The sequence below is a fragment of the Perca flavescens genome, chromosome 21, assembly GCF_004354835.1.
Source record: "Perca flavescens isolate YP-PL-M2 chromosome 21, PFLA_1.0, whole genome shotgun sequence".
Classification (NCBI taxonomy): Eukaryota; Metazoa; Chordata; class Actinopteri; order Perciformes; family Percidae; genus Perca; species Perca flavescens.
The window spans coordinates 31,032,934-31,047,188 of NC_041351.1; the positions used below are offsets into that span (position 1 = coordinate 31,032,934).

At 43.1% G+C, this 14,255-nt stretch overlaps 1 protein-coding gene across 1 annotated transcript in view; it reads left to right on the forward strand.

The window, feature by feature from the left end:
- LOC114548296 (RNA binding protein fox-1 homolog 3) overlaps positions 1-14,255 on the forward strand; it is a 144,816-nt gene that overhangs the window by 99,448 nt on the left and 31,113 nt on the right. The window contains exons 5-7 of the mRNA XM_028568150.1: positions 602-694; positions 2,517-2,577; positions 5,375-5,428. Coding sequence (XP_028423951.1) covers positions 602-694; positions 2,517-2,577; positions 5,375-5,428 — 208 coding nt within the window. The remainder of the gene's footprint in view (positions 1-601; positions 695-2,516; positions 2,578-5,374; positions 5,429-14,255) is intronic.

Genomic DNA, 14,255 nt, shown 5'->3' on the forward strand with positions numbered 1-14,255 from the left:
GCTGCGTCCTGGGGCTCAGAGAGTCACAGCTGACTGATGCCGTGGAGATTGTAATTGTATGGCACTTATCTGCTCTCCCAAAGGGCCTCTGCGCACCAGCGGAGCAACTGCATCCTACAGCAAACACACACACACACACACGCAAACACACTGTGTATGTGGAGGCTTTCATCCCATCTGCTAATTCAATTAGGTCCAGTTCTTTCTGTAAATGCATGCGCAGCAGAGTCTGGGATACTAGAAGGAACAGAGAACATAACAAACACACACACACACACACACACACACACACACACACACGCACACACACACACACACACAATGATGGAGGTAATTCCAGTATTATCAGGGCTCTTGTCTGTGGTTTGATATCCTGTGTTCCCAACTTTCCTTGTAACTCCAGCCCTGTTTCTCATGTTTGTCTAACCAGGCTGACCTCTCTCTGGCCTCTGCTTCTAGACCTCCTCTTTACCTGCAGCTCTCTCATCAGTGCTTTGTGTCTTTTTCTTCTCTTTTCTTTTCCCCATTTGTTTCATCATTTCATTTCTGGACTTCCTTCCTTTGTTGCTTGATTTTCAACCCCACCTCCTGGCCACTGCAGGGCTTTGGGTTTGTAACATTTGAAACGAGTGCAGATGCTGACCATGCACGGGAGAAACTAAATGGTACAATCGTAGAGGGACGCAAAATAGAGGTGCCTTCCTTTTCCTGTCCCTCCTTACCTCTTGCCCCCCTCTTCCTTTTTTCCACTCCTCCTCCCCCAATTCTCTCTTTCTCTGCCTGCCTGACGTTTCCTGCAATACTCCCTCCCTTCCCTCTCTTCATCCATAACCTCTCTCCTGCCTGCTGCACCTTGAACGCTGCATGCTGAACCCTGATCCGTAAGTGTGTGTGACAAAACGAAAGACAGACCTATTTAATGGTGTGTGATTGTGTTGAAGTGTTTTTTTACACAAATGGTGAATTAGTCTTTGCTAATGATGTATTGTGTCATATGTGTTTGTGTCTGTGGAATGTGCATGAGATCAAAGTTGTTTTAATTTGAGTTATAATCTACTCTGTTAAAAATTAAAGCCTTCCAAACGGCAATCAGTTATATGCCAGTGTGCCTTACACTTTGTTAAAGCCCTCAAACCTTAACAGTTAGTGTTCCATTTTGATGTCACCATCCTCTGGCATGGGGAGTATAATCTCCTTCATCCGTCTGCTCACTTTTCTTCTGGTTTCATTTGTCCATTTTAACTCACCAGTGTTAATCCAATAGAGGAATCTTAAGGCTGTTTATATTAGTAATATTATTTACTGTATGACAAGATTGTTTTTACCTTGACAGCTATTCACATTCAGTAAACCCACATCCAGCAACCCTGTCTCTTAGGAATGGTTTATATACTACTAATACCACTACTACTACTACTACTTTTCCTTGTAACATTTTTGAAGAAACTTAACCACTGCCTGCATTATCCTCCATGGTAAAGTTTTTTTGTGAGGACTGGGTGGGAGGTGGGTGTACAAAACACAGAACTTTGACCAGACCAGAGTTCTGTATGTGGTTAGAATTAGGCAACAAAAGCACTTTGATTTAGGTTGAAGAGAGATTGTGGTTTTGGTTACATGTTAATAAAGTTAACACGTAGGGCCTCATCCCTCGAGTCACTTTAGAATTTTCCATGTTTAACCCAGAGCACCCTTTTGAGTAAATAAAATACTGACATAATGACATTTTAGTTTCTTGGCAAATAAATTAATTTAATTTGTTTCCTTTGTATGTTAATAGAAAATGTAATCTGTACAGCATTACATTTCCTCAAAACATATTTAATCTTGCAAAATGTGTAACATAATTTCTAGGAGGCATGCAGTTCAATCTGCCAGGGGGTCAGGTATAAAAAAGCTGTGAGCCACTATTGTGAAATTATTAGCAAATAATAAACCTGGGGCAAGTACAAGGAGACATAGCATTCAAAATAAACAATGGCTTCACAATGGCTGTACATGAAAAGCCATTCGCTTCGGAAAAAAGCGTCAGCTAAATGATGTAAAAACATATTACAATGCAAAATTTTGCAGTCCTCACTGTATTTTTGGCTTTGCAGATCAACGTCTAAAACAAAGGAATTACATTGTAAATCAAGAACAACTCTAAAACTGTAATTCAGGTCTTTTTCATGAAATCACTGAAAAATGTTTCAGGGTTTTACAAACGCAATGTCTGTGGGCATTCATTCTCAGTTTTAAATGTTTATATTTTCTCTCACTTATTTTCTCTGATATTGTTGAATGTGTTTCAACATCACACCTTTAACTCACTGCATGTAGCCTCACTTGCTGAAATGATAAAATACCAGCATGGCATAGAGAGTGGTTGTAATATGGATTATCTACAGTATGCGCATTATTTTCTGTGTGTGTGTGTGTGTGTGTGTGTGTGTGTGTGTGTGTGTGTGAGTGTGTGTGAGAGTGAGTGTGGGTGTGAGTGAGAAAAAGTCTAACCTCTGTCTGTCTGCTGACAGGTCAACAATGCCACAGCCAGAGTAATGACAAACAAAAAGGTGGCAAACCCTTATACAAATGGTAAGACTTCAGCCTTATTTCCATCTCTTTCAAGCTCCTTTGCACATCTTCTAAAAGCTGATTTGCTTTAATTTCTCCCACTCTGATGTATGGATAATACTCATAGTTTTGTTCGGTTTTTTCCATTGTCTAGTTTTCTTGCCCATCATTCCATTCCACTGCCAGTATCAGACCTGGCTACACTACAGAGCAACATATCTTATGTTTGTATAAAAGAAGTAGAGCAGGCGCACCAGAGATGGCCACCAGCCGAGTTTTCTACTTCTGGTTTAGCACCACTAACTTGAACGGATCAAATAATTTAAACATGCAGCTTTTCCAGACTTTCCAAATGTTAATTGACTGAATGGATCAAATTCTGATTGTGAAACGAGGCATTTCACGGGGGTGGCTTCAAAGCCCGGCTGCTTCCTTGGACCCTGGGTCAGACATGTCTGCACCTCTCTTCCACATGCACATGCACGCACGCACGCACACACACACACACACACACACACACACACACACACACACACACACACACACAGATTCACACCGCCCGTTTGAGGGTGCAGAGAAAGAGAATGATCCCTTAAGGGTTTTCCATTTGTCACTGTCATCAGGCCCCAGGCACACACACACACACACACACACACACACACACACACACACACACACACACACACACAATTATGTCCTCCCAACTCATCTCTCTCTCTCTCTCTCTCTCTCTCTCTCTCTCTCAGTTCTGGTCAATCTGCTTTATTGGCCTCAGCGATGGTTGTGCAAACTGTTGCCAAACACCAAAAATACAACTGAATAAAATTTCTTATTCATTATCAAATAAAGGAAGAATATAAATTAAGATATTAATGTATAATATGTATGATATGTCAACCCAGTCTTATGGCAGTACGTGAAATGGTCACGTTATTTGAATCTATTGATACGTGTTCATGGGGATGTTTTTGTCGTTTGTTTCATGGTTGCCAGGACAAAAATGTAAACTAATGTATTTAAATGGGAAGCATATGTCGTGGTCACGGCACATCTACGGTAGCGAGTAGTATTAAATGCTGAAAATCGTTATTGTCGCGTGTTCCGCACGGCCGCCTCCCTGCGTGTGAGGCGTCCTTTCCCCGTTGTTTTGCGGCCGTGTCCCGACGTGTGAGGCGTCCTTTCCCCGCGGCCGTGCCCTGGCGTGTGAGGCGTCCTTTCCCGTCCTTTTGCGGCCGTGTCCCGACGTGTGAGGCGTCCTTTCCCTGCGGCCGTGTCCCGACGTGTGAGGTGTCCTCCCCCGGCCGTTTCCCAACGTGTGAGGCGTCCTTTCCCCGCGGCCGTGTCCCGACGTGTGAGGCGTCCTTTCCCCGCGGCCGTGTCCTGACGTGTGAGGCGTCCTTTCCCGTCCTTCCCCCGGCCGTGTCCCGACGTGTGAGGCGTCCTTTCCCCGCGGCCGTGTCCCGACGTGTGAGGCGTCCTTTCCCGTCCTTCCCCGGCCGTGTCCCGACGTGTGAGGTGTCCTTTCCCCGCGGCCGTGTCCTGACGTGTGAGGCGTCCTTTCCCCGTTGTTTTGCGGCCGTGTCCCGACGTGTCAGGCGTCCTTTCCCCGTTGTTTTGCGGCCGTGTCCCGACGTGCGAGGCGTCCTTTCCCCGTTGTTTTGCGGCCGTGTCCCAATGTGTGAGGTGTCCTCCCCCGTTGTTTTGCGGCCGTGTCCCGACGTGTCAGGCGTCCTTTCCCCGTTGTTTTGCGGCCGTGTCCCGACGTGTGAGGTGTCCTCCCCCGTGGCCGTGCCCCGGCGTGTGAGGCGTCCTTTCCCTGTTCTTTTGCGGCCGTGTCCCAACGTGTGAGGCGTCCTTTCCCGTCCTTTTGCGGCCGTGTCCCGACGTGTGAGGCGTACTTTCCCGTCCTTTTGCGGCCGTGTCCCGACGTGTGAGGTGTCCTTTCCCCGTGGCCGTGCCCCGGCGTGTGAGGCGTCCTTTCCCGGCCGTGTCCCGACGTGTGAGGCGTCCTTTCCCCGCGGCCGTGTCCTGACGTGTGAGGCGTCCCTTCCCGTCCTTTTGCGGCCGTGTCCCGACATGTGAGGCGTCTTTCCCCGTTGTTTTGCGGCCGTGTCCCGACGTGTCAGGCGTCCTTTCCCCGTTGTTTTGCGGCCGTGTCCCGACGTGTCAGGCGTCCTTTCCCCGTTGTTTTGCGGCCGTGTCCCGACGTGTGAGGTGTCCTCCCCCGTGGCCGTGCCCCGGCATGTGAGGCGTCCTTTCCCTGTTGTTTATTTCCTAAACCCAACCTCCGCCATCCCGTTATTGTCGCGCGTCCCCCGCGGCCGTCTCCCGGCATGTGAGGCGTCTACACCCCCCCCTCCCGGGTGTGGCGTTTGCTTTCCCCATTAATCTCCGTATAGACCATTTCGTCCTAGCCACCACGAAACAAACGTCAGATGTCCCCATGAACACGTATCAATAGATTAAACAACGTAACCATTACACAAACTGCCGTGAGGCCGTGTTGGATGTTACAGTAGATAAATATAGTGAGATGTAAAGTAGAAATATGGTCAAAAAAATAGATATGCACCTTTGAAATAATGTAAACAAATGAATTGTGCTTGGCTTGTTTGTGCAATATTATCCTGTGTAGCCAGTTACAGTCATGATTTTCATTAAACGTGGTGCATTGGCTCAATTTTCATTGTTGGTGACACAATGACAATTGTTTGATATGCACAGTGCACGCCACTGTGCATATACTGTAGAAAGTTTAACATTTCCTCTGTGTGTGTGTGTGTGTGTGTTTGCGTGCATACATTTGTCCCCTGTGCAGGCTGGAAGCTGAATCCAGTGGTTGGAGCGGTATATGGCCCTGAATTTTATGCAGGTAAAGAATCACACAGTTCTAAAAAGAAAAATGCATACTGTACTGTAGAATCCTTATTTATACTGCTCATTCGTATTTCCACCGTTTGTTTTTTATCTTTATTTCCTTTTCCTTTGTCTTTCCTTTGACTTCCTTTCATGTGTTGTAGATGAGTCCACATTGTAATCCTGACACAGATTACAGACTGACATGTTAATGTGTGTTTGTGTGTTTTAAATGTGCATATAAAACAAAAACTGCTCCATCTTTCCAACAGCACATACACACGCTAGTCCAACACTAGTCTATTTTGTCATTAAATAAATTATCTGTCCTCTTAAACCTGAACTCACTTTATATACACTGTAAATATTACTTAAATAGAAATAAGCCAGCCATTTTACCCAATTAAGTGTCTTTCTGGCCAATGAACCTCTTCAACTCACAGAGCAGCAGCACAGGGCTTGTCACTTAGTGTGCTTTCTTTCTTTCAGATCATTTTGATTATTGAGCACTAAACCCTAACCTTAACCATTGTCTTGTAGATGTGACTTCCATCTTTTGTTTGTTGTTTCGTGACAATATCTCATCAATTAACATTTTAGGCATTTACAGTGACTCCCAGTAACTCAGATGAGCGTTTCTATTTCTCTCTTTCTGCTCTCATCACTCTCTCTCTCACTATCACCAAATGAAAAATCCCCACCTGTAAGTGAAAGTGCATGGGATTGGGATTTCTTCTGGAATAGTTATGAGTGCATTTAATCTAGTTTGGGGATGAAGTAAACCAGGATGTAAAGTGGGATGTAAGGGTGATTAATCACCCTTTATCAGACGGCTTTCCCAGCACCAATCAGCTGAATCGGCCTCCATAAATCCTGGCCAGCTGACAGTGCACTCAATCTCCATTGCCGGGCTCGGCTACAGGTTTATTGCGTGCAAATTCCATTCAGAAGAATGACAGATGACCTCCACATGCATACACACCCATACTCACATACTCATGAATACCCGTATGTACACATGGACCGTAAAAAGAAAAAAGACGGTGCAGAAAAACTTTGAAAAAAGCTAAAAAAAGAGTTCTCAAGTCCAAATGTGTAAAATGAACCGAACACTTTTCAGAAGGTTTAAATTTGGCTGCTGTAGTGGAGGAAATAGTGCCAATAGAAGAAGAAAACAGAAAATACAGCTAGCTCACGCAATTCACGCTCCAGTTTTTTTTGACAGTAGCCTACATTGTATTAAAGGGGTGATAGAATGATTATATAGGGTATTTTACACTGTTCCTTAAGGTCTCCTAATGGGGTATGTAACATTGGTTGGGTTGAAAATTGCCCGATTGCTATTTTATTAGGCCCTTAACTACCCTGTGAATATGGCTCTATTTGGAACAAGAGCTTTTCTTCCAAATATGGTATGCTCATGAATATTCAGAATGAGCTACGTGCTGATTGGTTTGAGCAAACTACATAGAAACACATGGGAGACTCGACAGCAGGTCTCACTGCAAAGTTATACATTGTTTGTCGGGCTATTACGTTATTAAATTCACTTCTGAGACTTTTTTAAGCGCGAAATCAACTATATACATCTCAAATATGGGACGTTTTACAAAAATTAATGGCTTATTGCAAATTTGGTAAGACTGTGTGTCGGAGTTCAGCTGCCGGTGCTGCCTGTGTTGCTGCCTCGCTGCACGGCCTGCCTTCCTCCTCAGATCCCGGCCTGCAGCTCCCCTCCTCCTGCTAGCTAAATAGCCCGTGTGTGAGAGTGATAGCGCGGTCAGCGAGCTTGTTACACCAGCAATCTCTTACAACAGTTCCAGTTAATCTAGGCTGGCTGTCAGCATAACTAGAGTAGCTATATTTACTGTTTGAATTTTGTCACGCCACTTATACAACATATCTCTAAAGGTCTTAAAGCTAACAACGGTGTCCAATTTCAAGTTAATGAATTTTTGTGAAAATTAGGGGTTATCTATGACTGTCCCTTCATGCTAGCTATGTGTAGCTACAAATCATGGATAGTTAGCTTCATTTTCGGCATAAATAATGTATATTTACAGTTTGAATTTCATCACGCCACTTATACAACATCTCCCTAAATGTCTTATAAAGCTAACAACGGTGTCCAATTTCAAGTTAATGAATTTTTGTGAACAGTGGGGGTTTCTTTAGCTATGACTGTCCCTTCAGTCCTAGCTATGTGTAGCTAGCTACAAATCACAGATAGTTAGCTTCATTTTCAGCGTAATTTGTGTCCAATTTCAAGTTAATCAATATTTGTGAATTTCAGAGGAATTCTATGAGGAGCTAGCTCTCATTGATAGAGCTACATCCAGCCGCAGGCTCTATCAATGTAGGGTGACCAGATTTCCTGGAGCTAAAACCAGGACACTTTGCGCGTGACCGTAGTGTGTTTGTACACGCACACGCTTTTTAACGTGAACATGTGCCAGTCCAGGTCAGACACAGACAGTAACTTCATTATTTTGATCCTAGGCTCCTCGTCTAATAATAAGTGTTTTTTCCTGTGAAATTAACAAAATTGCAGTAACAGCCCTTTTCAGTTTAGTGTGAGATTTATGTTGAGATTTTTTCTAAAGTGTTTTCTGAAGTGTTATTTATTCCAATGACAGCAAAGTAATTAAAATGATTTATTGAAAATTTTGAGCATTAAACACTTAATTTCCTGCATTCTGTTGAATTTGTATGCACCTATTTCTACCTTTTTCTGAATCAATGTATGCTGCAAATATCTTTATTTAAAGAGAAACAGATTACAATCCAAATATAAAAACATAATGGAATATATTGCAGTAAGGCTGTCAGGCATTCTGTATTGCTTTCAACTATTTATTCTCCTTTGGATGGACTTTTCTAATTATATCTGAGTCAGCACACATGTAGCCTATAGGCATCATTTACTCTTACCTCCTGTTTTGCATCTTTTGTTCATTCACGTAGTGTCACGTTTTACACTATGAAGGTTAAACTCTGCAATTAATCCGTGGTTCTTCACTGATAATTTTTGATCAATAGAATGTAGAAAACATTACAGTTTCTTTTTTGTTTTGTATCCATAACATGATTGTGTTATTGTACAATTTAGCAGTAAAAGCAGTAGTCTATGTAAGTCAATCCTACATTTTCAACTTGGGAGCAAAACATGCTCCTTGGGGAAAAAAGTGACCATAAACCCTGTTCATGCTAATTATACAACTGGACTTTGCGGGCAAGTGTTGTTGTATCTGGCCCATGTCCCAGATGTGAAAGCCCCCTTACTGGACTACTGAATATAATAATAATGCATTATATTTTGCATTTTGAAGTGTTACCTGCCACCAGAATTTTGTGATTTCCTTGCCATAAATATAGACGTTTTTACCATAAATTGGTGCCTAAAAATGTATCAGAATGCAGGAATTGAAGTCTTTTATGCTCAAAATTACCCCCACAGGCCAATCCTGAGCCAGGGAAAATGATGAATTATAATCACAGACAGCCATACAAACATTAAAATTACAGAGTTAGAGAATTAGAAAAGATGGAAAATCAGACAAACAACAACAAAGAACAATATACTGTAGAGAATGAAAGTAACAGCATACAAATGGCATGAAAAGACAGCACACAGACTCTTTTTCTTTTGTTTTACTGTATGTGTAAATTTGTTGTAAACATTTTCTCTTTAAAAAGTAGTAAGCATTGTTTGCCAGCCATTTAAAAAATCTGTTACATAAGGTACTGCTTATATTATTTCACCATCTGTACACAAATCCAATTAGTGAATGCACGTGTCCGTAGGCGAGGCTGTATGGGTGTGGTAATGTGGACTGGTGTGGCTACAGTGCCAGGGCTGAATTCTTGTCCCAGTCCGCCCCTGCGTAGCGTAAATAAGTGCCTGATTGTGTGCCTGGCCTTTGAGACAGGATAAGTGGGGAAAACTGCTAATTGTAGTCTATATGTGGCGTGTGTGTGTGTGTGTGTGTGTGTGTGTGTGTGTGTGTGTCTCTGTCCGTCCATCGGTCTCTCCCTCCGTGTGCCTGATCGCGTGTCTCGCTGTGAGAAGTCGAGACAGACAAAATCACCATGAACCTAGGTGTTTTATTTTGAAATGTGTTTATTTTGGTAAAACATCCAGCTGCTCTGTGGTCTTCCTGTATGTGATTACCTGACTGGCTTGCGCTACGCTGCTATACGTGACGCTTACACCTGCGTTGTGGTCCAGTGTAAGACCGCTACAAAATACAAACTTACCACTATGGAAAGTCCTGCTCATTCTTGGTTGCGACAGTGGTTTGGGTTGTGTTCAGATTCTGGCTTAAACTGGTTCATTCAGTTTAGCAGGGACCGTCTGAACTCCCGTTATGGTAACGGGCGTGACATTTGCGACACACCAATCACAACTGAGTGGGCCAGCTGACCAATCAGAGCAGACTGGGCTTTTAGGTAAAGGAGGGCGAGAGATCAGAGTGTTTAAGAGAGAGACGCTGCAGCAATGTCTCGAGACGAACCAAGACAGCTTTTGAGTTTTATTTTGTTTCTGTTGACTTTAAATGAAGTGTGTTTTAAAATGAAAAACTGACGGCAGTAGTCTTATGGGATATGGGATAATACTGGACCAATTTAAAAAATTGTTGTTGATGTTACCCTTTAAACTGTAGTAATGAAATTGAACAATTCCTGTTGATATGTTATAATAAAACAAGAAAGAACAGGAGTATTGTTCCTGAAAGGTGTACAACGCAATGATATGTTACTTTTGCAATAACAGCAATTTAAAATGACAAATTGTAACAGATTAGAAAACAACAAGCCCTACTATAAACATAGAGTAAACAAAAAATTCAATTCAATTCCATTTTATTTATAAAATGAAATCATAACAAGAGTTATCTGAAGACACTTTACAGAAATAATTTACAAAGACTAGGAGTGTTACCCAACTTTTGGATTCATAGAAACAGCAACATTTCAAAGTGGCTTGTTTGGTACATATTTTTCCATATGCATTTTTTCCAGACCTCTCAGTCTCGGCCCTCCTTCGCTACCAGATGGGTCTGACCCATGAGTTTGCTGTGCACTGCTCCCCCTGGTGGCTGAATAATTGCATTGTTTAAAAAATGAGTGGAATAATTATGCCTGGCTATCTTAGCTAAATAACACAAAACAACTAAATGGTGGTAGGTAATACATCTGATTTCATATACCGCTTTAATAAAAAAAATATTTCCCGGCTGACGATGCGAGCACCAGGACGTAAAAAACGAAAATGGCTGTTGCTAATCTTGACATCTTACCGTGCCAAGGTTGCAATAAAGGTTTCCTAATGTCACATTTGATGTCAGCTTTCTAATTGATTGCGGGTTTTGTGTAGATTTGGACTTGCGTTTATTCCACTTTGTTTAAACGGCGAAGTGGAGGAAGCCTAGTGACGAGTCCATAGCAACCAGTTTGTGTGCTGAATGGTCTCAATGTTTTATTGTTTTATTTCATGTGAAGACTAGTTTACTAGAGGGGTAACTTAGAATTTGAAGTAATGCAGGAAGTGATTAATTAGCTTCCATGCTTATTGTGTTTCCACAACAACATTAGTGAGTAAATCTACTGAAATGGCCCCCACACCATAACAGAGGAGTGTGATGCGTCACATGAGAATGCAGAGGTTTAATCATGTATGTCATTGCTGTAAAAAACAATGGGAATCTGTATATCTTTGTCAAGCGCAAACCAGTGCAGAAGGTATCGATAAATTGTTAGGGGAGGGTCATGCCTTTTTTCCAAATCGTTTTGGAGGGTCACAGAAAAATTGTAACTGGCGAGGGGAGGGTCATGTCTATTTTGACTAAAGGTCCCAAAACTCCTCCGGTGGCCCCTGAAATAAATAATGAACAGTCCCTTAGGTAGAAACCTCGGGTGGTGAGGAAAACTTCCTTTTAGGGAGAAACCTGGGACAGACCCAGGCTCTTGGTGGGCGGTGTCTGACGGGGCCGGTTGAGGCTGTGATGAACAGTGGCAATAAAGACTAGAAATAGTAGTAGTAGTAGTAGTTCATGGCGTAGCAGGGCACTGTAGGGCATTACAGGGTGTAGCAGGGCACTGCAGGGCATAGCAGGACGTAGCAAGGCATAGCAAAGCAGGGCGCGGAGCAGGACCACAGCAACAGCTGCAACCATGATTTAGGTGCCACCCTAATCCAAGTTAAACTGCTGGGCGAAAAAACATAAGGACTCCGGGGAATAAGCTCCCCAGAGCAAAGTTAGTAACAAGCATTTCTGGGACAAGGATGCACAGATGGAAAGAGAGAGGAGAGAGAAGCTCAGTGTGTCAAAGGAAGTCCCCCGGCAGTCTAAAACTATAACAGCATAATTGAGATCTGGTCCAAGGCAAACCTGAGCCAGTTCTATAAGGGTTGGTAGATGAATCCGACGACCATGAAGAGAAGCAGAGAAGAGAAGGGGTGCCGTGTCTATGCTATATACCCTCCCTGCCAGTCTAGGTGAATGCTGCAACTCCTCAATCCCTAACTATAAACTTTATCAAAGAGGAGAGTTTTAAGCTAATACAGGATAAATATGATCTCTTTTCGTAGTTCTTGTCAGAACACACGCTGCAGCATTCTGGATCAGCTGGAGAGTCTTAAGGGAGTTTGAGCAACCTGATAGCAATACCAATAGTCCAGCCTTGAAGTAACAAATCCATGGACTAGTTTTCCAGCATTGTTTTGAGACAGAATGTGCCTAATTTTGGCAATGTTACGCAGGTAAAAAAACATGGGAAATCTGAAATAAAGGCCTGTCTCAAATAATTGCCTTCCTTAAATAAAGGTCTGTCTTTAGGTCAGGTAAATCAGTGTTCTAGCACAACACAACCAGACGTCTATTTACAAGACAGGGAACAGAAACCTACAGAAAAAACATACAACAGGAAACATACAGAAAACTACAAACAGGCAACAGAAATAGAACAAAATACAAAGCAAAATACTGAAACCATAACAGTACCCTCTCATCAAGGGGCGGATACCAGACGACTCAAAAAAAACAAACAAACAGAAAACAACCCCCGGGACAGGGAGGCCCCGGGACAGGGAACAGGGAGGCATCGGCAACAGGGGGCCGCAGTGAAGGCAGAAGCCCTCAGGCGGACGGCAACAAAGGCGAATCCCTTCTGGTGGCCGGGCAGGACGTCAAGGGCAGCGCCCCTCCTGGAGCCAAGCAGGCGACTGGTCAGCTTGGCTGGGGCCAGGCGACGGGTCAGCTGGGCTTTAGCCTGACAATGGGTCAGCTCGGGAACAGAAGGGTCGACAGGCCCGAAACATGGGAGGCTGAATTCCCGCTCCACTTCCTCCCATCGAGCCAACATAAGCTGCCAGGCAGTGGTGGGATGTACTTCACCTCTGACTCCATTGGGTGGAAAAGGGGCTTGAACCCTGCTGGGACCATGTCTGGTCAGATTGTTCTGTTGCAGTGGTAGAAAATTAAAGGACCCAAATGCAGGGAGGAGGCAGGCAGGCAGGAGAAGGCTGGACTCAAAGATTTAATAACAAAAGACAGGATACAAAGGATCCAAAAACAGAAAAAAACACAAGGAGTGATGAACTGGCAGGGCAGGGATGAAAAATACATAACCACACAGGACCTGGACACAAAACAATCTGACAAGACACAAAGGGAAACACAGAGGCTAAATAAACTAGGAAACGAGCAAACCAGGAACAGGTGAGACAACAGGTGAAACACAATAGGAGAGACTATCAAAATAAAACAGGAGACAGAACGTAAACAGGGAAATGCACAACAGGGAACAGAAAAATACACAACAAAGTATATACAGACAACACTACACAACACAGGATAAATTTACAAGACAGGGAACAGAAACCTACAGAAAAAAATATACAACCATAGCAAATATACAGAAACCTACAAACAGGCAACAGAAATAGAACAAAATACTGAATCCATAACACAGACTTTGCTAATGTTTTTTTGAGTTTGCATATAAGAGCCTTGGCCTATGTGAGGTGTGTGTGCATCACAGTAAGAAGTGTGTGTGTGTGTGTGTGTGTGTGTGTGTGTGTGTGTGTGTGTGTGTGTGCGTGCATGCACCTGTGTGCATGTTTTTGGGTAACTGAGTAAAAAAGACTGCATGGGCATGAAGGACAATGAGGGAAATGTAATACTGATTGATTGACTGTGTCCTAGATTGAGTATATGCAAAGCAGGACAAGTGTGTGTGTGTGTGTGTGTGTGTGTGTGTGTGTGTGTGTGTGTGTGTGTGTGTGTGTGTGTGTGTGCAGGGCTTGACACAAAAACACAACAAATAAGATTAAAATGCAAAATGCAGACAGGGAAGTAACAAGGCAAGCGGCTCGGGCCTTTTTAACAAATGGTGGAACATTTGCAAGTTGGAAGGGTGACATTATGAGCTCTGGGCTTTGTCATATTGGTACACCATCATTGGTCTGCCGGCAGATATAACTGTCAGCTATTCACCTTTTCAAACTGGTGTTTGAAAAGCAAGCAGTGATTTGTTACAATGTTTCCATACAGTGGTATGACTGTAGCCATCATGATGAAGCCGGCATGACTGCACTATACATGATACAGGAACATTTAACAGTCTTTGAAAGCAAATTCACAAGGTTTGGGCCATGCTTTATATATTGATACTTAAATTTTATTTAATTTTATTTTATTAGGATCCCAATTGGCTGATGCAGAACATCAGCTACTCTCCCTGGGGTCCACATAATAGAATCTCTCTTCCCATACACATTCACAGTAGCATTTATAAATTCTGTAAATGCTACAATACATATCTATTCAATCAAATACATC